The 25,203-nt window shown below is 40.2% G+C and overlaps 3 protein-coding genes across 4 annotated transcripts; 2 read left to right on the forward strand and 1 right to left on the reverse strand.

The window, feature by feature from the left end:
- Nucleotides 1–2,138: 2,138 nt before the first annotated feature.
- On the reverse strand, nucleotides 2,139–8,111 carry LOC139388073 (cationic amino acid transporter 2-like). The gene is made up of 11 exons (XM_071134596.1): nucleotides 7,742–8,111; nucleotides 7,355–7,510; nucleotides 4,202–4,364; nucleotides 3,942–4,078; nucleotides 3,606–3,828; nucleotides 3,371–3,507; nucleotides 3,126–3,228; nucleotides 2,891–3,024; nucleotides 2,638–2,804; nucleotides 2,453–2,561; nucleotides 2,139–2,261 (listed from the first exon to the last, which is right to left on the reverse strand). Exons 1-11 carry the CDS (start codon nucleotides 8,109–8,111, stop codon nucleotides 2,152–2,154), a joined length of 1,809 nt encoding a protein of 602 aa, XP_070990697.1. The 3' UTR covers nucleotides 2,139–2,151.
- Nucleotides 8,112–12,108: 3,997 nt separating this feature from the next.
- On the forward strand, nucleotides 12,109–15,763 carry LOC139388362 (eukaryotic translation initiation factor 4E family member 1B). 2 transcript variants are annotated; one of them, XM_071134980.1, is made up of 7 exons: nucleotides 12,109–12,191; nucleotides 12,344–12,447; nucleotides 12,837–12,932; nucleotides 13,129–13,192; nucleotides 13,311–13,424; nucleotides 14,885–15,024; nucleotides 15,491–15,763. In XM_071134980.1, exons 1-7 carry the CDS (start codon nucleotides 12,165–12,167, stop codon nucleotides 15,603–15,605), a joined length of 660 nt encoding a protein of 219 aa, XP_070991081.1. In that variant the 5' UTR covers nucleotides 12,109–12,164; the 3' UTR covers nucleotides 15,606–15,763. The 2 variants fall into 2 exon arrangements, with proteins under 2 accessions (XP_070991081.1, XP_070991082.1); XM_071134981.1 differs by having other exon boundaries at nucleotides 13,129–13,150.
- A 1,755-nt stretch (nucleotides 15,764–17,518) lies between these two features.
- Nucleotides 17,519–21,410, forward strand: LOC139388622 (calcium-sensing receptor). The gene is made up of 6 exons (XM_071135392.1): nucleotides 17,519–17,703; nucleotides 17,884–18,190; nucleotides 18,281–19,120; nucleotides 19,272–19,502; nucleotides 20,047–20,170; nucleotides 20,272–21,410. Exons 1-6 carry the CDS (start codon nucleotides 17,519–17,521, stop codon nucleotides 21,408–21,410), a joined length of 2,826 nt encoding a protein of 941 aa, XP_070991493.1.
- The last annotated feature ends 3,793 nt before the right edge of the window (nucleotides 21,411–25,203 follow it).

Below are 25,203 nucleotides of genomic sequence, written 5' to 3' on the forward strand. Positions count from 1 at the left end.
GGTGGCTAACGCAAATGTTAGCTAGGTGGCTAACATTAGCTAGGCTAGGGGTTAGTGTTTAAGATTAGGGTTAGGAGTTAGGTTAAAGGGTTATCTAACATGGTAAGTATACTGAACAAAAATGTAAACGTAACTTGCAACAATTTCAAAGAATTTACTAAGTTATAGTTCATATAAGGAAATCAGTCAATTCAAATAAATAAATTAGGCCCTAATCTATGGATTTCACATGACAAGGAATAGAGATATGCATCTATTGATCACATATATATATATATAAATATCTGACATCAATGAGACAAAGACAAAGTCCAGATATTTCTATCTCTGTGCATTCAAATGGCCATCAATAAAATTCAATTGGTTCGTTCTCCTTAGTTTATGCCTACCAATACAATAACCCCACCACCACCATGGGGCACTCTGTTCACAACGTTGATAGCAGAAAACCGCTCACCCACACGACACCATACATGTGGTCTGAGGTTGTGAGACCTGTTGGTTGTACTGCCAAATTCTCTAAAACAACGTTGGAGGCGGCTTATGGTAGAGAAATTAACATTAAATTATCTGGCAACAACTTTGGTGGACATTCTTGCAGTCAGCATGCCAATTGCGCGCTCCCTCAAAACTTGAGACATCTGTGGCATTGTGACAAAACTGCACATTTTAGAGTGGCCTTTTATTGATACCAGCACAAGGTGCACCTGTTTAATGATCATGCTGTTTAATCAGCTTCTTGATATGCCACACATGTCAGGTGGATGGATTATCTTGGCAAAGGAGAAATGCTCACTAACAGGGATGTAAAAAAATGTGTGCTCAAAATTTGAGAAAAATAAGCTTTTTGTGCGTATGGAACATTTTTGGGATCTTTTATTTCAGCTCATGAAACATGGAACCCTCACTTTACATGTTGCATTTACATTTCTGTCCAAGTAGTAAGTAGTTGCAAAGCTGCTAATTAGCTAAAATTGTCCATGATGAGATTCAAACACACAACCGTTGGGTTGCTAGACGTTCACGTCCACCCTACTTTCGTTTTTTGCCTTAATTAACGTTCTGTCTTATGTCTTACGTCAAGTCAATGAGACCAGGCTGACTTGTGAGACAGACCACACATTTGAGCCACTTCATGTTTTTCTGCAGCAAACACAATTCATGTGCCATCCATCCCACTTCTGACACAAATGTGACGAAGTCCAGGTATTTCTGACTAGGTGTGAAGTGACAATCTAGTATACACAAGGTGGACATCTAATCACTGTCAATAGAGAAACAGCTCTCTTTGTGATTATACTGTAGTATTTATGAATTACTATCATTGTTTAAAGGGTAACAATAAATGAGCCAACTGACCTTTCAATACAGTATTAAGACCAACAGAAAGTAAACATTTCATTTGTATTACATATAATAATGTATAAAACACAACAGATACATCATGCAGCAAAATCTACGGCACTTTCCCCCTGTAAATTCGTAATGTATTTTGATGGACAGATAGTTGGAGTGACAGGAATGATAGAGAGCAGTGTCAGGAAAATGGTGAGATAGATTCGAACCCTTGCCAACAGTGGTATATGTATGATGAAGGCAGCAGCACTAACTCCAATACCACCCACTCACCACATCATATAAAGCACTTTTATTGTGATATGGACGACATAATAAAAACCACTGGTGTTTTCGGTGTACTGTAGGCTACAATGAAGTAAACGTTTGTTAATGTTGGTTACATTACTGGCCTCTTGTGTCATGATTTAAGTAAAAGTTTATTTAAAATTCATCATTACAAGTAGTTTTACATATCGCACAATCAACATGATTTTCTATTTAAACAAAGTGTCAGGGCAACACCTTCAAAGATTAAATTGTTCGCATGATAACCTGAGTTGCTTTATGCAAACTATTCACCTTGTTGTTCAAATTCAAGGGGTATATATTTCAAGAGTTAAAGTGAGTGACTGGCAGTAGGGTATTTTATGGAATGCTCCTTTCAAATCAAAACAGCTTTATATGGCAATATTAATAACAATTATTATAATTATATCAAATACAATGTATTGATGTTTCTCTTCTTTTGAAATCTTGTATTTCAATTCCGGGTCAGATATCAGGGCCACAGGAATCCTCATCCGTCACAAAGTTTTACTCCATATTTGTGTTAAGACTTTGTATGTTGACCTGATTGTGTGCATTTTCCAGCCTTTGCTTTTGCACACTGTGATGAACTCCATAACAAAAGTAGATCAATAACCCTGTGAAAAAATACAACGTCACTAATAGTTTTGCTACAATAGCATGACATAATTTATTTTTAAATGTATGCGTTGTTGAAGAAGTCAATTCAACGTCTATTCTACGTTGATTCAACTTCATTTAATTGAAATGATGTGGAAACAACGTTGATTCAACCAGTGTGTGCCCAATAGATGCCTAGGTTCCTTACCCACTGCCATCCAAACAGCATAGCGAATCCATGTATCTCCTCCCAACTGAACCATCAGATAGACATTGACAAATGTACTCACAATAGGAAGTGCTGGTATAAAAGGAACCTGCAGAGATACCAAACAAAATGGGTGTAAATTGTGGAGAAAACCAAATCTGAGTTAAGCTTTGACACAATGTTACCATAAAAGCAGCTTTGGTTGTATTCTGAGGCTGTCTCCAGATGATGAAAACAGTGAGGACCAGCATCAAAAGGATCACAGAGATGATTAAAATGCTCCACCACTCCTGGTTCATCAGGGAATCCACAGCCTTGGTCAGGAAAACGCTCAGAATAATTTCTAAAAGGACTGGGGGACAAAACAAATGTGTCAGACCTCTAAGAGAGTATGACACTGGATATAAAAGGAAACAGGATATAAAGAAAATCGCTCACTGATAAAGACTGTGAACATGGATACATTTTTAGAGGTTTGAGCATTGGGCTGAGAAGGAGGGTTTAGGGCCTCTATCATCGAAAATGATTCAGATGTATTATCACTGGACTCCTCACCAAGATCTGGTTGGTACCTAAATAAAAATGCATACACAGTAACCAGATAAAATGCATACATGCTTTGGTGTTAAATCCTATTGTGTAAAATGTCTCTGTTCAGATCAATCAAGCATACCTCAATATGATAATACATATTGCTACAAGAGTGTAGGCAAAGAGTGTTCCAATTGACATCATGTCCACAAGTGCTTTCAGGTCAAATAATAGAGCCATGATTGCTGCAAAAACAAAAATGTGATACATAGTACATTGTGAATACCAACCCATACAAGGGACAGCATCTGCATTTTACTTTTTAAAATGTCAATACATAGTTAGATGACCTAGGCTTGATGGTTTTGTGCTGTTCAGCAACGTTACCTGCCACAACACCTGAAGATAGAGTGGCTACCACAGGACTTTGTTGAGAACTCATGTTACTGAGTGGCTTGAAGAGCAGCCCGTCCCTGGCCATCGCAAAGAGGACCCGGGGCATGGGAAACATGGATCCTAGAAGACTGCGAAACCAACACACCATTTACAATCCACCACTTAAACTTTACAAATTACACTACAGGGGACAACTTATGTAATTATACATAATACCATACCATACCTTGTTGAAAGTGCACAGAGGGAGCCTACAGCCACAGCATACTTTGCAGGGCCCCAGCCAATGTATGTAAAAGCTACAGGTAATGGGCTATTGACACTGAGCATGCAGTAGGGCATCATGAGGGTCAGTGCTGCCGACACACCAAAGTAAGCCAGGAAACAGATCAGCAGGGATGCTACAATGCCCAGAGGGATCGACTTCTGAGGGTTCTGCACCTCCTCCCCTGGGAGATTACACATACAGATGTTATACATACAGATGAGACTAAGGCATATTGATTATACTTCAGATCATTCTAAAATGCCCAAGGTTTTCAGCACATTATACAACAGTTACCTGTTGTGGCTATGCAGTCAAATCCAACAAAGGCGTAAAAACAGGTTGCAGCTCCTGCCAATGTTCCCTCAACACCAAAGGGGAAGAAGCCACCAACACCGTAATTTGTGGTTTCATTTAGTGCCGATGTGAAGTTTCTGAAGGGGAATGACACACTTCATGTTCTTTGAATTTCAATTTACTGTACTTCATTAGAACACTTATGTCGTATTTCATAATAGTGCTGGAATTAAAAGTTTAAAAAATTATAAAGTTCATACTCATTTGTTGTTATGTTCAGGATAGTGTCCTCACTAATGTACCAGTTGTCAATGTCACCTTTGATGAAGCCAGCGATGATAACAAACACCAAGACCACTGTATTAACTGCTGTAAAAACCTTATTCACAATAGCAGACTCTTTAACGCCAAATGCAAGGATCCCTATGGAAGTGGTAAATTATTAGAACCAAGAGTAAGCTCCTTATACAGTATACTATATATATATATATATGTACACTGATTGTATAAAACATTAAGGACACCTGCTATTTCCATGACATAGTAGACTGACCAGGTGAATCCAGGCAAAAGCTTAGATCCCTTATATTTTTATTTTACTAGGCAAGTCAGTTAAGAACAAATTCTTATTTACAATGACGGCCTACACCAGCCAAACCCGGAACGGCCGGTTGTAATACAGCCTGGCTACGAACCAGGGTGGCTGTAGTGACGCCTCTAGCACTGAGATTCAGAGCCTTAGACCGCTGCGCCACTCGGGAGCCCAACTTGATGTCACTTGTTAAATCCACATCAATCAGTGTAGATGAAGGGGAGGAGACAGGTTAAAAGAAGGATTTTTAAGCCTTGAGACAATTGAAATATGGATTGTGTACACGTGCCATTCAGAGGGTGAATGGGAAAGATCAAATATTTATGTGCTTTTGAACGGGGCATGGTAGTAGGTGCTAGGCGCACCAGTTTGTGTCAAGAACTGCAAAGCTGCTGTTTTCCCCCCACATTTAACAGTTTTCTTTGGGTATCAAGAAGGGTCCACCACCCAAAGGACATCCAGACAACTTGACACAACTGTGGGAAGCATTGGAGTCAACATGGCCAGCATCCCTGTGGAACGCTTTCAATACCTTGTAGAGTCCATGCCTGACGAATTGAGGCTGTTCTGAGGGCAAAAGGTAGGGTGGGGGGTGCAACTCAATATTAGCAAAGTGTATTTAATGTTTTGTACACTCAATGTATATATACAGTTGAAGTAGAAAGTTACATACACTTAGGTTGGAGTCATTAAAACTAGTTTTTCAACCACTCCACACATTTCTTGTTAACAAACTATAGTTTTGACAAGTCAGTTAGGACATCTACTTTGTGCATGACACAAGTCATTTTTACAACAATTGTTTACAGACAAATTATTTCACTTATAATTCCCTGTATCACAATTCCAGTGGGTCAGAAGTTTACATACACTAAGTTGACTGTGCCTTTAAACAGCTTGGAAAATTCCAGAAAATTTAGAAGCTTCTGATAGGCTAATTGACATAATTAGTTTTTATTTTATTTTAATTTTACCCCTTTTTCTCCCCAATTTCGTGGTATCCAATTGTTTTAGTAGCTACTATCTTGTCTCATCGCTACAACTCCCGTACGGGCTCGGGAGAGACGAAGGTTGAAAGTCATGCGTCCTCCGTCCTCCGATACACAACCCAACCAAGCCGCACTGCTTCTTAACACAGCGCGCATCAAACCCGGAAGCCAGCCGCACCACTGTGTCGGAGGAAACACTGTGCATCTGGCAACCTTGGTTAGTGCGCACTGCGCCCGGCAGGAGTCGCTGGTGCGCGATGAGACAAGGACATCCCTACCACGACGCTAGGCAAATTGTGCGTCGCCCCACGGACCTCCCCATAGCGGCCGGTTACGACAGAGCCTGGGATATGGATACTTTTGTACCTAGAGTCTCTGATGGCACAGCTGGCACTGCACCCTTAACCAATGCGCCACCCGTGAGGCCTACTTGACATCATTTGAGTCAATTGGACGTGTACCTGTGGATGTATTTCAAGTCATACCTTCAAACTCAGTGTCTCTTTGCTTGACATCATGGAAAAATCAAAAGAAATCAGCCAAGACCTCAGAAAACATTTTTGTAGACCTCCGCAAGTCTGGTTCATACTTGGGAGCAATTTCCAAATGCCTGAAGGTACTACGTTCATCTGTACAAACAATAGTACGCAAGTATAAACACCATGAGACCACGCAGCCGTCATAACGCTCAGGAAGGAGACGCGTTCTGTCTCCTAGTGATGAACGTACTTTGGTGCGAAAGTGCAAATCAATCTCAGAACAACAGCAAAGGAGCTTGTGAAGATGTTGGAAGAAACAGGTACAAAAGTATCCATATCCACAGTAAAACGAGTCCTATATCGACATAACCTGATAGGCCGCTTTGCATGGAAGAAGCCACTGCTCCAAAAACGCCACAAAATAGCTAGACTACGGTTTGCAACTGCACATGGAGACAAAGATTGTATTTTTTTGAGAAATGTCCTCTGATCTGATTAAACAAAAATAGAGCTGTTTGGCCATAATGACCATCGTTATGTTTGGAGGAAAAAGGGGAGGCTTGCAAGCCGAAGAAATGCCACCCCCGTGAAGCATATGTTGCATCATGTTGTGGGGGTGCTTTGCTGCAGGAGGGACTGGTGCACTTTCACAAAATAGATGGCATCATGAGGAGCAAAATTAGGTGGATATAGTGCAGCAACATCTCAAGACATCAGTCAGAAAGTTAAAGCTTGGTTGCAAATGGGTCTTCCAAATGGACAATGACCCCAAGCATACTTCCAAAATTGTGGCAAAATGGCTTAAGGACAACAAAGTCAAGGTATTGGAGTGGCCATCACAAAGCCCTGACCTCAATCCTATAGAAAATTTGTTGGCAGAACTGAAAAAGCGTGTGCGAGCAAGGAGGCCTACAAACCTGACTCAGTTACACCAGCTCTGTCAGGAGGAATGGGCCAAAATTCACCCAACTTATTGTTGGAAGCTTGCGGTTGGCTACCTGAAACGTTTGATCCAAGTTAAACTATTTTAAGTCAATGCTACCAAATACTAATTGAGTGTACGTAAACTTCTGACCCACTGTGAATGTGATGAAAGAAATAAAAGCTGAAATAAATAATTCTCTCTACTATTATTCTGACATTTCACATTCTTAAAATAAAGTGGTGATCCTAACTGACCTACGACAGGGAATTTTTACTATGATTAAATGTCAGGAATTGTGAAAAACCGAGTTTAAATGTATTTGACTAAGGTGTATGTAAACTTCCGACTTCAACTGTATATATAGTTATTTACTGTCACCATTGACCAGTTATTTTGCACCATGAAACCTTTCTGTTAATAGCACTTGCCTGCCAACAGCATGATGAGAGCAGCAGCAAAGAAGTCTGGGTAGGTAGCGAGGCCTGGCATATCCATTGCTGCATGTTGACCTAAAGACTTGGCAATGGCATTTCCAATGAGGTCATCAAAAGTCCCACTCCATGCCCTGGCTACACTTGATGTTCCTGATCAGAGAAGAAATCAAGAAACCAAAGGAGGTGATGTTGTCTATGTGTGAAGGACCATTACAATATGCCAATGAGACATTGTCAATGCAACAGTGAGCTCTAATTGTTATTGTTGATTGATCATTGTCATCCTTTATACAATCCTTATGGGCTTGAGCTCTGACAGTAGCTTCCAAAAAAACATATTTTGCATCAAATATTCTATATTCCATATCAGATGTCACTTGCCTATGACATATGACAGCAGCAAGTTCCAGCCAGTGATGAAGGCCCAAATCTCCCCCACTGTCACATAGCTGTACAGGTAGGCAGAGCCAGTCTTGGGCACACGCGATCCAAATTCAGCATAGCACAGCCCTGCGAAAATGGAAGCTATTGCTGCCACAAGGAAAGATATAATTATACTGGGCCCAGCTACGGCCCTGGCCACCTCTCCTGACAGCACATACACGCCAGCCCCCAGTGTGCTGCCAACCCCCAGAGCCACCAGGTCAAGGGTAGTCAGGCATCGTTTAAAGTTGGACACCTCCCCCTCTGGCTCCAGGGGTTTCCTACGAGACAGGCTCTGTATGAACAGTAACAGCCTGGCACCAGACATCCTGCAAGAGCAGAAGATCTGTCCATCAAAATGCCATTCATCACATAATTTGTACAACCAACTGTTTTAGAACACTGAGTAATGGTAGGTGTATATTACATCAAAACAGAGTTCAAATGTATAGACTGACTCGATCTATCAACCAATGACAAGCAGTGTTGATTTTAACTATAGATCTACTGTAAACTGTTGTACATACTGCTTGTAAGACACTACAGACAAAACTACTACTATTGTAAACCTTTGCAAGCAGTACATTCAGTATCTAGTATTTCATAAATAGGATTAGATCATCTTCCACATACATTACACATTTGATAACAAGATCAGAGTGACAAATACAATTTGTCAAAATCAAACAAAGCTATGACCAGCTGTATGTTTAACCCATATGAACTTCATCAAGCAAACAATTAGCTCTTGTCTTTTGAAAATTAGATTTGTGATAGACTATAGCAGTGGATATTCTTCTCCCTGTTTCATAAATACGTTTTGATATTAGATATGTTCAGTTCATGCATGGAAGACATACTGCCCGTAGAGCAGCAGATGAGACCATACAGATCCACTCCTTTTGACCAAGGCTGCAGTACAGAAAGCTACAGTGCATGTCACTAATAGTATTAAGTTAAGGTAATCTTACCTTCTTGGCCGTGTGCTAAGGTGCGGACCCTCTGGGTTGTCATGGATTCTGTCCTCGGTATTCGTGGGCACAAACCCATCCTATAGCTTCTCTCCTGTTAACTTTCACATCTCTGAAGTACAAGCATTTTAGACAGATTATGTTACATTTCAGATGTCTGTGCCATTTCTGGAAAAGAAGACCAGACTGATTTGTTGTAGAACTTGGACTTGGTCCGCAACCTGTCCATAATTGGTCATGTCAACGGCTCAAGGGGTTGTTTTAGAGAATATGTCCAATAGACTGGGGTTTTAATAAATGATTTGTTTATTGTTTTTATTTAATTGTTGTTTTTTGGTTACAGTATGGTGGTGAATTCATTATTTTAGGGATGCATGGTAGTGACTTGAGCTTGATGCTCACCTTCATGGCAAAACCTATATGAACATTCCAGAACAGGGCACATTTAGGTGACTTATGATGTAAAATGTAATAATTTATACCCATACAGTATTTCATAATTTACTCATGTATTTCATAACCAGTTGACGATCACAGTCCTCTAGAAGATGAATCAAATCCTCACTTCAATAGATCTTATTCTCTAATAGGAAATGTTTTGGGGTCATTGCTTAGTGACTGTGTTTGGAAATTTTACAACCATAGACAAACATATAGTATGATTTATGACAATAAATCATAATTAAATAAAACACTGCATACTTATTTTCGTTATTGCTTCTACTAAATTTCATGAGTTCTAAAATGTCAATGATTATGCTTTGTTATATTAACGTGCTCTAAGTGTGCAAAATTAATATGCTTTAGAATTCACTGTGAAAATGGAATTCAGGCCCACTCCCTTCAGTCCAGAAGCTCTGTACTGCACATGTGGAATCCTCTGATTTCTGTGGAGAAATCTGTTGTGAACACTTATGAGTATGGTGGGCTGAATTTTCAGGCACTTACTACCTTAAATAATACTTTTAAGCTCAATTGGATAAAACAATTCCTAAGAAGACCCACTTCTATGTGGAACTTTATTCCTCATCATGTCTTCTCTACTTTTGGTGGCCTTAACTTCATGTTGGATTGCAATTATAATATTGGCAAAGTTCCAGTGAAACTTTCTGCTTTTCATCAGCAGGTTTTCTTTTCCTGATCCTTAATTTATAAGCATCATTTTTCTCCACACATATATTATACAGTTTAAGTCGGAAGTTTACATACACCTTAGCCAAATACATTTAAACTCAGTTTCACAATTCCTGACATTTAATCCTAGTAAAAATTCCTTGTCTTAGGTCAGTTAGGATCACCACTTTATTTTAAGAATGTTTATTTCAGCTTTTATTTCTTTCATCACATTCCCAGTGGGTCAGAAGTTTACGTACACTCAATTAGTATTTGGTAGCATTGCCTTTAAATTGTTTAACTTGGGTTAAACATTTTGGGTAGCCTTCCACAAGCTTCCCACAATAAGTTGGGTGAATTCTGGCCAATTCCTCCTGACAGAGCTGGTGTAACTGAGTCAGGTTTGTAGGCCTCCTTGCTCGCACACGCTTTTTCAGTTCTGCCAACAAATGTTATATGGGTTTGAGGTCAAGGCTTTGTGATGGCCACTCCAATACCTTGACTTTGTTGTCCTTAAGCCATTTTGCCACAACTTTGGAAGTATGCTTGGGGTCATTGTCCATTTGGAAGACCCATTTGAGACCAAGCTTCAACTTTCTGACTGATGTCTTGAGATGTTGCTTCAATATATCCACCTAATTTTCCTCCTCGTGACGCCATCGATTTGTGAAGTGTACCAGTCCCTCCTGCAGCAAAGCACCCCCACATCATGATGCTGCCACCCCTGTGTTTCATAGTTGGGATGGTGTTCTTCGGCTTGCAAGCCTCCCCCTTTTTCCTCCAAACATAACGATGGTCATTATGGCCAAACAGCTCTATTTTTGTTTCATCAGACCAGAGGACATTTCTCAAAAAAGTACAATCTTTGTCCCCATGTGCAGTTGCAAACCGTAGTCTGGCTTTTTTATGGCGGTTTTGGAGCAGTGGCTTCTTCCTTACTGAGCAGCCTATCATGTTATGTATATATAGGACTCGTTTTACTGTGGATATGGATACTTTTGTACCCGTTTCCTCCAGCATCTTCACAAGGTCCTTTGCTGTTGTTCTGGGATTGATTTGCACTTTTCTCAACAAAGTATGTTCATCTCTAGGAGACAGAACAAGTCTCCTTCCTGAGCGGTATGACGGCTGCTTGGTCCCATGGTGTTTATACTTGCGTACTATTGTTTGTACAGATGAGCATGGTACCTTCAGGCGGTTGGACATTTCTCCCAAGGATGAACCAGACTTGCAGAGGTCTACAATTTTGTTCTGAGGTCTTGGCTGATTTCTTTTGATTTTCCCATGATGTCAAGCAAAGAGGCACTGAGTTTGAAGGTAGGCCGTGAAATACATCCACAGGTACACCTCCAATTGACTCAAATTATGTCAATTAGCCTATCAGAAGCTTCTAAAGCCATGACATAATTTTCTGGAATTTTCCAAGCTATTTAAAGGCACAGTCAACTTGTATGGAAACTTGTATTAATGTCAGGAATCTGTATTCATGTCAGGAATCAGTAGATTTATAATTTAACACATTTATAAAAATGTTACACTATTATGGAGAGATGTGCTGCTTGGATTCTTTACCTACAATATAAATAAGTTGAAACAGTTTTATGCAATTCATTTTAGGTTTTTGGGGCCAAATTTCATATTCACAAATGTAAATTTACTAACAAAACACTACATTTTCTTACTTTACAAAAATACATGTAACTATGTTTTAAGACAATTAAATACTCTACCAACAAAAAGGCAGTTAGAATTCTAAATGTGTGTAGGCCTCTTAACCCTTGTGTAACTTGATATTGTACCCCCTAGCCCAAATGTCCTTTGTATATTCTTTAAACATACTTGTGTTCCCCCCATGTACTTTTTGTATTGATTTAATTATATTTAAAAAATCATCTGATTTCCCCCCAACAAATGTCCATAACGTGCCTAAAGAATAATGAAAACTACCGTATGTTGCCTACGGCACCATCTTGTGGTAAATGCTTAAAGTACATGGGTGAAAGGCCAACATGTCATAACTGAAGTTTAATAAGAGATACTGTATATAATGACGAGATGGTCTTATCTCCGCCCGAACAATTGGAGTCCTTCCTAAGGCGGGAAGGCAGCTGTCTTCAAAGCGGTCTGCTTATCGCTGTATTCCCACGTGGAAAGATTATGACGGGAGATGACTCTCTCGCTTTGCCTCTTCCTCTCTGGTTTAATCCAAATTTCGTTAAAAATCCACCGGAAGAACCCGTTTCAATTATCTGCGACACCTCAAGTGCCACACCTGCTTCTTCAAACTAATTACGTTCATGATGGCGTGCGTTGCAGTTCGCTTGGTAAGAGTTTTAAATTGGCAAACTTTTCTTTAGAACAGTTTTGTTAAAATAATTATTGCTTTTTTGATACCGGTGCCTTTTAATTCAAACGAAGTCGTCTCCCTACGCGTTTCCTATATGGCTATTTTATAGATGTCTTCTCCCATTTTTAGGACAAAGGAGCCCTAAAAAAGATTGATGGAGCCAAAAAAAAGATTGATAACAAAGTGGCGCGTGTTGTTGTGGGACCACATGTGAAGCATCCCCTACAAAACAGGTGTGTTTTCCGGTTGAGAGATTTATTGGTACATTTCAATTACTTGGAAGTTTCTATTTTGTCAATCAGTAACATTTTATAGTTGGGTGTATTCATTACGCTGATTGTTGCAAAACGTTTCGTCTGCTAAATGTTTTCGCAACCAACCGTTTACTCAACGGAACACTATTAGCAACGAAAATTTTATGTTGGACAAATTCGGGTAGGTTCCTCAATTTAATTTACTCTGTTTGGTTCTTTAACGGTAAATGGTTTATGTTGCAAGATGTAATTTAATGTGCAGGAAGTGAAATCACTTGCAAATCAGATTTAAATTGTTATCTGAATTGTAATATTTGAAGGTCCACCAACCCCTCCTTTTATTCAATCACTTGTGCATTGTGTTTCAGATGGGCTCTCTGGTTCTACAAGAACGATAAGAGCAAAATGTGGCAGGACAATCTGAGGCTCATCACAAAGTTTGACACAGTGGAAGACTTCTGGGCGTGAGTTTTGCAGTTTCCTTGATTTACAGAGGACTAAATGGCTGATATCCTTGACAGTTTTATACCTACTGTGGCGATTGAAACTTCTAGGCAAGTTTCAGTAAATTAAACCTACAAAGGTATATTGAGAACCTATGATGTAGGTCACCACCACTTTGTTTGTTTTCTTGACTGAAAATGTATTTTTTTTATATAGGTTGTACAACAACATTCAGCTGGTGAGCAAGCTTTCATCTGGTTGTGACTACTCAGTTTTCAAGGTGACGTAGACTTTTGGAGAAAAGTATCCTTCAATTTGAGATTTACATTTTCCATAATACTTCTCGTACATGTACTCCTATATTAATTGGACTAAAGTGATCCTGTCACTTCCCCCAGGATGGCATTGAGCCAATGTGGGAAGACAGGCGTAACAAGTGTGGAGGACGCTGGCTGATTACACTGTCGAAGCAGCAGAGGCACACTGAACTCGACCGCTTCTGGAAGGAGACTGTCAGTAGTCGGTCCATTCTGCCCAACACTTTCAGTTTTGTAGCACGATGAAAACCAGAAATACTGTTTGCTCAATATTTATGTCAGAATGCGAATTCAAATCCGAATAAAATTATTGGTTACATTATTTAGCAGAAGGTATTGTGGGTGTAGCAATGCTTGTTCCTAGCTCCAACAGTGCAATATAATCTAACAATACACCCATCTGAAAGTAAAATAATGGAATTAAGAAATACTCGGACGATCAATGTCTGAGTACAGAGTATAACTATGTGATGTAAAGACATTATGGACAGTGTGGATATAATATGTAGTATATGTACAGCAATAGATTAAAATGATAGTGTATACATTATGAAATGGGTAAAACAGCATGTAAACATTAAAGTGACCAATGTTCCATGTCTCTGTACATAGGGCAGCAGCCTCCAAGGTGTAGGGTTGAGTAACCGGGTGGTAGTCGGCTAGTGAGTAAGTTCAGGGCGGGAGGCTGGGAGTGATGGCTATTTAAGTCTGATGGCCTTCAGATATAAGCTGTTTTTCAGTCTCTCAGTCCCAGCTTTGATGTACCTGTACTGACCTCGCTTTCTGGATAATAACGGGGTGAATAGGCTGTGGCTCAGGTGGTTGAAGTCCTTGATGATCTTGGCATTGTGACACCGGTGCTGTAGATGTCCTGGAGGGCAGGCAGTGTTTCCCGGTGATGCGTTGGGCAGACCACACCACCCTCTGGAGAGCCCTGCGGGTGTTGCAGTAGCCATATCAGGTGGTGATGCTCTCAATGGTGCATCTGTAAACGTTTGTTGGTCTTAGGGGCTGAGCTGAATTTCTTGAGCTTCCTGAGGTTGAAGATGTGCTGTTGTGCAGCCTTCACCATACTGTCTGTGAGTGGACCATTTCAGATTGTCAGTAATGTGTACACTGAGGAACTTGATGCGTTTTACCTTCTCCACTGCGATCCCGTCAACGTGGATAGGGGAGTGCTCCCTCTGCTGTTTTCTGAAGTCCACTATCAGCTTCTTTGTTTTGTTGAGGGAGAGGTTATTTTCCTGTCACCACTCCGCCAGGCCCCTCACCACCTCCCTGTAGGCTCTGTTGTTGGTAATCAGGCCTACCTACCACTGTCGTCCGTAAACTTGATAATTAAGTTGGAGGCCTGTGGCCACGCAGTCATGGGAGTACAGGAGGGGGCTGAACACGCATCCTTGTGGGGCCCGGCCCCTGTGTTGCAGCTCAGTGTTGTGGTGTTGTTGCCTATCTTCACCAACTATGGATGGCCTGTTAGGGTTCAGACCCAGGTCCCTGTAAGACTGAGGAAACCAATGATGTGGGACCACTGAATTAATACTGTCCCCTGTTTTTGTTTGAGTGGAATCTAACTGTAGTCCTCTGAAATGCATAAATTAAAGATTTCTTGCATTTCATTCAAATTAATTATTTTAAATGGGTTTTTTTAACAGCTCCTTTGCCTCATTGGAGAGGGCTTTGGCTCCTTCAGCAGGGATGTTTGTGGTGCTGTCATTAATGTTCGAGCCAAAGGTGACAAAATTGCCATCTGGACCACCGATACAGAGAATGGGGAAGCAGTTACCTATATTGGGTAAGTCTGACATTATTCAGTGTGGCCGGACCACTCGTTTCTGTAGTGTCATGACTACCCTGATTCACAGGTGTCTTGACAGACTAGTCATATTTGCCTTGAACAGTCATGGATTTTATCTGCCGGCTTCACTCCAGTTACAGCTAGGCTTGGGCCAAATCCCACAGAAGCCAGATGTGTCCTGTTGGCCATCATGTTGTAAACTATAATTGTTCACGATGAGGACATTTGCATAGCAACCTAATGAAAAATGGATTTCCATTAGACCAAGGAAAGACCTAATGGTGCAATCCATTGCTCCCAGGATATTAGTATTACATATAGCATTGGCTACAAATAATTGGCATCAACCATTTCCCCCATACATCCAGATTTAACAGCTTTTCTTTATTTTCAAAGCTATCTTTGTTTGATCATGTGATTGGTCAGTTAAATTAATGTTTTACCGTGTGATTCATATTTTCAGACGAAAGTACAAGGAAGGACTAGGCCTACCTCCAAAACTCGTCATTGGATATCAAGCTCATGCAGACACAGCCACCAAAAGCAATTCAATAACGAAGAACAAGTTTGTGGTGTAGAAATGTTTTTTTCCAAGTCTCCTATAGCAAAGGAAAAGTCTGCTCTTTATGTTTTTCTGTACTGTAATTTAAGTTTTGTATTTGTGCTTAATTCATTACCTTATTTAAATAGTAACTTTGGCGTGATACATGTGGGAGACATTGTTTCTTTTGACATTCTTTTGTGGCCTACAAAATAAAATGTATATGATTGTATTTGTCTTTGGAATGTTCTTCAGATCTTGGAATTGTATTTGACACTACACTAACCCCTGAATTTGGTCTGCCATTTCAGTGCATAACTAAGATTTGGGAAGTACCTTTTTTTTTTTTTTTTCCTCGAATTTACTCAACTACAACGAACTTGAAAAAGGAGTGACCAAAGATTGGCTCCATCTCCTAAAGGAAATGGACTGCCCTCCTAGTTAATGTTTCATCTTGTTCAGATGCGGGGTTTGGCAAAACCATTGAGCTGAATTAATTTGAGACTAGAATTGCAGGAGAGTCTTTGTTCCAACAGCATTACATTTTTGTTCTATCAGTTGTATTTCTTTGGTTCGTCTGAAATCAAGGTAAGATTCTCTTGCCTCAGCTCTTCATATGATGGATAGTGTTATTGTATACCATTAAATGCAAACACAAACATTGTGCTTTTGGGAAATTAACTATATATACAATCTTATCACCTGTTTCACATGTTTACTAAAGATGCATTAGCTTAAATGTATGCTGTGGAAATATATTTATCAATTATTTTGAAGGAAACTAATTTTAGTGTATTCATAAAGTAAAGACTAAGGAACTAGGTAAGAGTACATACTTGGAAGATGTTTGCTTTCAATTGTGTTATGGGAATTATGTGACCTGGGGCACCTGAGTGGTGCAAGGTGCTGGAGATGTCACTACAGACAACCTGGTTTGAATCCAGGCTGTATCACAACTGGCTTTGATTGGGAGTCCCGTAGGCTGGTGCACAATTGGCCCAGCGTCATCTGGGTGTGGCCATTGTAAATAAGAATTGGTTCCCTAACCCTTGTCAAGTTAAAGGTAAAAAAAAAATATATATAAAAAAATAATTTGCTCTCAGACATTACTATGCCATGTGAAATGAAATGGTTGATGGTAGCCTTGTAATCCATCCTCCTTGGGTTTCATTATTGTAATATCCAATAACTTTTGCCAGTCACAGCAACCATAGACTCATCTACTGTGGATGTACAGTATCAGATTTTCGCACCAATCAGTTTAATTTCTTAGTTGGGCACACATTTGAAAGTTAGGTTGGTATAGGCTTGGCATGCCGACCTCTGCATAACCTGTTCAGTATCCTTTTCCAGAGAGTGTTCTAGCAGGCTTTTGCTCAATAGCACAATCCTGCTCTAGCATTTTTCCAGGATAATTAGCCAGACGCAGGCAGTTATTACTCCCTCTCCATGGTGACCGGGTACACTGGCCACAGCATTGCACTAGCAGGAAGGAAGAGCAGTGGAGTGTGACGCCGCTCTCAGTGCATGTCACTCCTACTGTGCATCTACAAGAGGGAAAAAGACTACAACAATAGGAGCTCAGACACTTGTAATGCTTTTATACCCCAAAGGGTTCACGGTGCAGAGCGACTTTTTCCTCCGTGTTCTACATTGGACAAGATCTAACAATGGCAGTCATTAGGGCCAAACATGGTTAGCTATATTTCATTAACCTTTAAAACATTGTCTTTTTTTATTTTTTTTTACAGGATTGTGCAAGACAATTGACTTGCCAAACTAAGAATATACACATTTCCAATTCTCTCTTTAATGGACTTCTCACACTGTTTTTCAGAACAGCATGAGTCAGAAACAAGGCGACAGCCAGAGTCACTGGAGGGGACAAGACTGAGGTTAACTCTGAAGTCTAATGTGCTGAGAGAACAAGCCCCTCTTGAGAGCTAAACGATGAGATTTTACCTGTATTACCTGGTGCTTTTGAGCTTCAGTTCTGTCATCTCCACCTATGGGCCTCATCAGAGAGCACAGAAGACTGGGGATATTCTGCTGGGCGGGCTGTTTCCAATGCACTTTGGTGTTACCTCCAAAGACCAAGACCTGGCAGCGCGGCCAGAATCCACAGAGTGTGTACGGTAAGTTTGAGGCTATGTTTATTTTTATGCGAAACTGTATAAAACTATGCTTTGTGCTAACTGACGATGAAATGTTCTTTAAATATATATATTGATGTATTGCAGTCAGTATTATTGGATTGTACTTCATGAAAAACAAAAGGTATCTAAATGTATGTTATGGTGTGCCGCCCCTTGCAGGTACAATTTCCGGGGATTCCGTTGGCTTCAGGCCATGATTTTTGCGATAGAGGAGATCAACAATAGCAGTACTCTCCTGCCCAACATCACACTGGGCTACAGGATCTTTGACACCTGCAACACCGTGTCCAAGGCCCTGGAGGCTACCCTCAGTTTCGTAGCACAGAATAAGATTGACTCTCTGAACTTGGATGAATTCTGTAACTGCACAGATCACATCCCTTCGACTATAGCAGTGGTGGGGGCTTCTGGGTCAGCAGTCTCCACTGCTGTTGCCAATCTGTTGGGCCTCTTCTACATCCCACAGGTGAGTTACAATCTCAATTCCAATTTCCTGATTTCTTTAAATCGATCAACAACAAATCACAGTAACTTTATTCCCCCTGTACTGCTGCAGATCAGCTATGCCTCTTCCAGTCGCCTGCTGAGCAACAAGAACCAGTTCAAATCCTTCATGAGGACCATTCCCACAGATGAGCACCAGGCCACTGCCATGGCAGATATCATCGACTACTTCCAATGGAATTGGGTCATTGCAGTGGCGTCTGATGATGAGTATGGACGTCCAGGGATTGAAAAATTTGAGAAAGAGATGGAAGAACGAGACATTTGTATCCATCTGAGTGAGCTGATCTCTCAGTACTTTGAGGAGTGGCAGATCCAAGGATTGGTTGACCGTATTGAGAACTCCTCAGCTAAAGTTATAGTCGTTTTCGCCAGTGGGCCTGACATTGAGCCTCTAATCAAAGAGATGGTCAGACGGAACATCACAGACCGCATCTGGTTGGCCAGCGAGGCTTGGGCAACCACCTCCCTCATCGCCAAACCAGAGTACCTTGATGTTGTAGTTGGGACCATTGGCTTTGCACTCAGAGCAGGCGAAATACCTGGCTTCAAGGACTTCTTACAAGAGGTCACACCAAAGAAATCCAGCCACAATGAGTTTGTCAGGGAGTTTTGGGAGGAGACTTTTAACTGCTATCTGGAAGACAGCCAGAGACTGAGAGACAGTGAGAATGGGAGCACCAGTTTCAGACCATTGTGTACTGGAGAGGAGGACATTATGGGTGCAGAGACCCCATATCTGGATTACACTCATCTTCGTATTTCCTATAATGTGTATGTTGCAGTTCACTCCATTGCACAGGCCCTGCAGGACATTCTCACTTGCATTCCTGGACGGGGTCTTTTTTCCAACAACTCATGTGCAGATATAAAGAAAATAGAAGCATGGCAGGTAAATGGATACTTTAAAAAGAGTAGGAAATCTAATGACTAACATTGACACATCCATTTGTATACTCTTTTTGTTTGCTCCCAGCTTTGTTGAACCCTTTGTATACTTTCCTATATCCCTTCCTGATCAAATATCTGGCTCTGTGTTACAGGTTCTCAAGCAGCTCAGACATTTAAACTTCTCAAACAGTATGGGAGAAAAGGTACATTTTGATGAGAATGCTGATCCGTCAGGAAACTACACCATTATCAATTGGCACCGGTCTCCTGAGGATGGTTCTGTTGTGTTTGAAGAGGTCGGTTTCTACAACATGCGAGCTAAGAGAGGAGTTCAACTTTTCATTGATAACACAAAGATTCTGTGGAATGGATATAATACTGAGGTATGTTGCTCCAAACAGGGACAATCAACATAGGACTTTCTGATTTGCAGGTTTTGCATGGGTGGAGTTTTGGCTTGCCTGGTGACATCACCAGGCGGTGTGAATTTATTTGTATTTATTTAACCTTAATTTAACTAGGCAAGCCAGCTAAGAACAAATTCTTATTTACAATGACGGCCTACCAAAATTAATATAGAACAATAATAAATAAATAAATTAGTAAATTAATATAGACCAATAAAAAAGCTCAATCTCTCTGCCAATAACAGCTAGTTTACAGATTACACATCCATCCCCCTCAGACCACTCCCAGACAGTCCTATTCTTGCTTGAGAAAGTGTTTTGCTAAAAAGCCATTTTTGTTGCTTTTTGACCATTTTAATGGACAACTATTACCGTAAGGCACTTAATTGTTACCCAGAAAGGATTTTTTTAAAATGTATTCTTCCTAAAATACAGTATGTGCTGCATTTTGTTTTTATTGTGTCTGTATCCAAAATCATATGATGCATGATCTTTGTCTGGGTTTCTGTCATTTCATTAGGTGCCATTCTCTAACTGTAGTGAAGATTGTGAACCAGGCACCAGAAAGGGGATCATAGAAAGCATGCCAACGTGTTGCTTTGAATGTACAGAATGCTCAGAAGGAGAGTATAGTGATCACAAAGGTAAGAAAGACAGTGAAAAATCTGAACTACCCCATTATATAAATCTGTAACTATTTCATGTTTTTCTCAAAAATACAAACACTACTTCTCTATTCCTGCAGATGCCAGTGTTTGTACCAAGTGTCCCAATGACTCATGGTCTAATGAGAACCACACATCCTGTTTCCTGAAGGAGATAGAGTTTCTGTCTTGGACAGAGCCCTTTGGGATCGCCTTGGCATTATGCTCTGTGCTGGGGGTATTCTTGACAGCATTCGTGATGGGAGTGTTTATCAGATTTCGCAACACCCCAATTGTTAAGGCCACAAACAGAGAGCTATCCTACCTCCTCCTGTTCTCACTTATCTGCTGTTTCTCCAGCTCCCTCATCTTCATTGGTGAACCCCAGGACTGGACATGCCGTCTACGCCAGCCTGCATTCGGGATAAGTTTTGTTCTCTGCATCTCCTGCATCCTGGTCAAAACTAACCGAGTACTTCTAGTGTTCGAAGCAAAGATCCCCACCAGTCTCCATCGTAAGTGGTGGGGGCTAAACTTGCAGTTCCTGTTGGTGTTCCTGTTCACATTTGTGCAAGTGATGATATGTGTGGTCTGGCTTTACAATGCTCCTCCGGCGAGCTACAGGAACCATGACATTGATGAGATAATTTTCATTACATGCAATGAGGGCTCTATGATGGCGCTTGGCTTCCTAATTGGGTACACATGCCTGCTGGCAGCCATATGCTTCTTCTTTGCATTTAAATCACGAAAACTGCCAGAGAATTTTACCGAGGCTAAGTTCATCACCTTCAGCATGCTCATCTTCTTCATCGTCTGGATCTCTTTCATCCCTGCCTACTTCAGCACTTATGGAAAGTTTGTGTCGGCTGTGGAGGTCATCGCCATACTAGCCTCCAGCTTTGGACTGCTGGCCTGTATTTTCTTCAATAAAGTCTACATCATCCTCTTCAAACCGTCCAGGAACACTATAGAGGAGGTTCGCTGTAGCACTGCGGCCCATTCTTTCAAAGTGGCAGCCAAGGCTACTCTGAGACACAGCTCAGCCTCCAGGAAGAGGTCCAGCAGTGTGGGGGGATCCTGCGCCTCAACTCCCTCCTCATCCATCAGCCTCAAGACCAATGACAATGACTCCCCATCAGGTCAGCAGAGAATCCATAAGCCAAGAGTAAGCTTTGGAAGTGGAACAGTTACTCTGTCCTTGAGCTTTGAGGAGTCCAGAAAGAATTCTATGAAGTAGGGAAGTGTCTTTTGGTGAGCAGAGGGCCTTGTCAAAACCTGAGTTGGTGTTGCATTCTTTGTTGGTTGGGTAGTTTGTAGCAGAAATTATGATATTAAAAGCTTTGATGTATTCAGAATGGTGACACAGCATAGGTGGCCAAGATTCCATTATATTACAATAATCTGTGTTGTTCATTATGAGGACATTTGAAAATGCTGAAAATCGTCATACATAATTTACTGCGTTTTCTTGAATAGAATAGCCCATTCAAGTCATTGTTGAGCAGACATTAATTAGTAATACTTTCCATACCAATTGTCAATAACAATAGATTCACATTGTCAAAGTTCAACTATGACCTGTAAAATACATGAGGTATAACAGGAGACAATAAAACTATGTAATTCACTCTGATCGCAGGACTAAGGCCTACTAATGTAGGCTATATCAGTCTCTTTCCTGTCTCTCATTAGGCCAGTGTTTAACAACCCTTGTCACTCAGTACCCACGACAGAACACAATTTTGTTGTAGCCCTGGACAAACACACCTCATTCAACTCATTGAGGGCCTGATGATTAGTTGACAAGTTGAATCAGGTGTGCTTGTCCAGGGTTACAATAAAAATGTGTACTGTTGGGGGTACTTGAGGACCAGGGTTGGGAAACATTACATTAGGACTACTGTAGGTTCTTCAATATGGTGTCATACTACTGTCTAGTTGTTTTCTGCAAGTGTTTATTTCACCAAGTAACTGCACATGTTAGACCTATACACTGGAATAAAAGGTTTGTTTTCACAATGCATCCAATGACAATAAAATCACCATATGCCAAAGAAGAGAAGCATCAGAGTCTGCAATAAGTAGCCTATTAGTGGAAGCTCATCAGATGTAGGCAAGTAGTGGAAGCCTATCATTGCATCAGTCTGTCTGGGGACACATGGAGAAGAGGCTTTTATTTCAGCCCTGCACTAACACACCTTTGGTATCCTGGCGTTCACACATTTTGTTTGTGCATGCTGCCACCTAATGTGTAGTAGTGTGTGTTTAATTACATAACATTTTGTGGTACAAAAAGGAAGAGGGTAAAAGGAAAACATTGCACCACCAACTAACACCTATATACCACTGTTATATACCACCAACTAACACCTATATACCGCTATTATATACCACCAACTAACACCTATATATATCACTATTATATACCACCAACTAACACCAATAAACCACTATTATATACCACCAACTAAAACCTATATATCATTATTATATACCACCAACTAACACCTAAATACTGCTATTATATACCACCAACTAACACCAATAAACCACTATTATATACCACCAACTAACACCTATATATATATCACTATTATATACCACCAACTAAAACCTATATATCACTATTATATACCACCAACTAACGCCAATAAACCACTATTATATACCACCAACTAAAACCTATATATCACTATTATATACCACCAACTAAAACCTATATATCACTATTATATACCACCAACTAACACCTATATACCACTGTTATATACCACCAACTAAAACCTATATATCACTATTATATACCACCAACTAACACCTAAATACCGCTATTATATACCACCAACTAACACCAATAAACCACTATTATATACCACCAACTAACACCTACATACCGCTATTATATACCATTGTTATATACCACCAACTAACACCTACATACCACTATTACATAACAACTAACACCTATATACCACTATTATATACCACCAACTAACACCTATATACCACTATTATATACCATTTACTAACAAATATATACCAATATTATATACAACTATAATACACCACCAACTAACACCTATATACCACTATTATATACCACCAACTAACACCTATATATATCACTATTATATACCACCAACTAACACCTACATACCACTATTATATACCACCAACTAACACCTATATACCACTATTATATACCACCAACTAACACCTACATACCACTATTATATACCACCAACTAACACCTATATACCACTATTATATACCACCAACTAACACCTACATACCACTATTATATACCACCAACTAACACCTATATACCACTATTATATACCACCAATTAACACCTATATACCACTATTATATACCACCAACTAACACCTACATACCACTATTATATACCACCAACTAACACCTACATACCACTATTATATACCACCAACTAACACCTATATACCACTATTATATACCACCAACTAACACCTACATACCACTATTATATACCACCAACTAACACCTATATACCACTATTATATACCACCAACTAACACCTACATACCACTATTATATACCACCAACTAACACCTATATACCACTATTATATACCACCAATTAACACTTAGATACCACAATTTACACCACTATTATATACCACCAACTAACACCTATATACCACTATTATATACAACCAACTAACACCTACAAACCACTATTATATACAACCAACTAACACCTACAAACCACTATTATATAACACCAACTAAAACCTACAAACCACTATTATATAACACCAACTAAAACCTACAAACCACTATTATATAACACCAACTAAAACCTAAAAACCACTATTATATAACACCAACTAAAACCTACAAACCACTATTATATAACACCAACTAAAACCTACAAACCACTATTATATAACACCAACTATTGTATACCACCATGTTCCTAAGACCTTTTTCACTTGGAAATAAGTATTAATAACTAAATAGAACAATAACTGTGTAAAGTCAGAGCAGACCTGTATGCCCTTTAAAACAGTATCTTAGTTACTGTATACATAAATAATAAATACAACTTTCAGTCTTCTTCATAAGTTTGTAAATAATTTAGGCCTTCTGGTCATACAAGAACAAACTAATAAATTGAGGAACCTGAGTATTCTGAAAAATAGTCACCTGATGCATGTTAGGTAACATTAATCAATACAAGGAAAATGAGAATACCATGGCCGAAACCATCAATATGTTCCTTCTGGTGAGATTCTAGGGAGGAATATGGATTTCTGGACCGTTGATGAAGCCTCTTCCTCCAACAAAGTAAGCAGCCTTTCCCTCATTTCGTGCTTTCTTGGTTGTGGGCCACAACTTGTTCCTTCTTTCTATGTCCTCTGGGCTGAGATGCTCTGCGAAACACATACCATGGCTCTGAAGAAAGGGGTTCTTCCTAGCAGCTTTCCAGACAGCATCCCGGTAGAATCTGGCAGTGAAGAGGATGGTGACACCCCTTGGTCTTGAATCGTTTTGCTGTTGCTTCTTGCCGAGGCGATGCACAACATCGATGGTATCACCAACCTCGTTCTTCTCTGCAGGCATAACTTCTTGGCAGATGCGGATAGCCTCTCCTCGCACATCCTCATTCTCCACCTCTGGCACACCTTATAGGCTGACCACACCGCTCGCGTCGCGTGCGCGAGAGTTGCAAAATACATTTAGAAATCTATGTTATTCAATTATTGCACCCACGCTGCTGGCGCGCATCGACATTGCCATTGGCTAAAATAGAACTCCTTTCTATTTCTGACACAGATCGCGCTGCAAGTCCTGCCTCTCCCATCTCCTCATTGGTTTATAGAAGCAGGTACCCACGTACCCTCTCCTCATTGTGTCACGTTCTGACCTTAGTTCCTTTTTTTATGTCTTTATTTTAGTTGGTCAGGGCGTGAGTTGGGGTGGGCATTCTATGTTGTTTTTCTATGTTTTGTTCTGTTGTTATATTTCTATGTGTTTGGCCTAGTATGG

This window comes from Oncorhynchus clarkii, chromosome 29, assembly GCF_045791955.1.
Source record: "Oncorhynchus clarkii lewisi isolate Uvic-CL-2024 chromosome 29, UVic_Ocla_1.0, whole genome shotgun sequence".
NCBI lineage: Eukaryota > Metazoa > Chordata > Actinopteri > Salmoniformes > Salmonidae > Oncorhynchus > Oncorhynchus clarkii.

What these genes read in the sequence shown, in the direction of transcription:
- LOC139388073 (XM_071134596.1), bottom strand. Translation starts at nt 8,111, where the DNA reads ATGTCTGGTGCCAGGCTGTTACTGTTCATACAGAGCCTGTCTCGTAGG. An exon ending in CTCTGTGCACTTTCAACAAG is followed by an intron (nt 3,508 to 3,605) that starts GTATGGTATGGT and finishes TTGGTTTCGCAG; the next exon opens with TCTTCTAGGATCCATGTTTC. An exon ending in ATATGTATTATCATATTGAG is followed by an intron (nt 3,025 to 3,125) that starts GTATGCTTGATT and finishes ATTTTTATTTAG; the next exon opens with GTACCAACCAGATCTTGGTG.
- LOC139388362 (XM_071134980.1), top strand. Translation starts at nt 12,165, where the DNA reads ATGATGGCGTGCGTTGCAGTTCGCTTG. An exon ending in GTGACTACTCAGTTTTCAAG is followed by an intron (nt 13,193 to 13,310) that starts GTGACGTAGACT and finishes CACTTCCCCCAG; the next exon opens with GATGGCATTGAGCCAATGTG. An exon ending in ACCGCTTCTGGAAGGAGACT is followed by an intron (nt 13,425 to 14,884) that starts GTCAGTAGTCGG and finishes TTTTTTTAACAG; the next exon opens with CTCCTTTGCCTCATTGGAGA.
- LOC139388622 (XM_071135392.1), top strand. Translation starts at nt 17,519, where the DNA reads ATGAGATTTTACCTGTATTACCTGGTGCTTTTGAGCTTCAGTTCTGTC. An exon ending in GAATCCACAGAGTGTGTACG is followed by an intron (nt 17,704 to 17,883) that starts GTAAGTTTGAGG and finishes CGCCCCTTGCAG; the next exon opens with GTACAATTTCCGGGGATTCC. An exon ending in GGAATGGATATAATACTGAG is followed by an intron (nt 19,503 to 20,046) that starts GTATGTTGCTCC and finishes TCATTTCATTAG; the next exon opens with GTGCCATTCTCTAACTGTAG.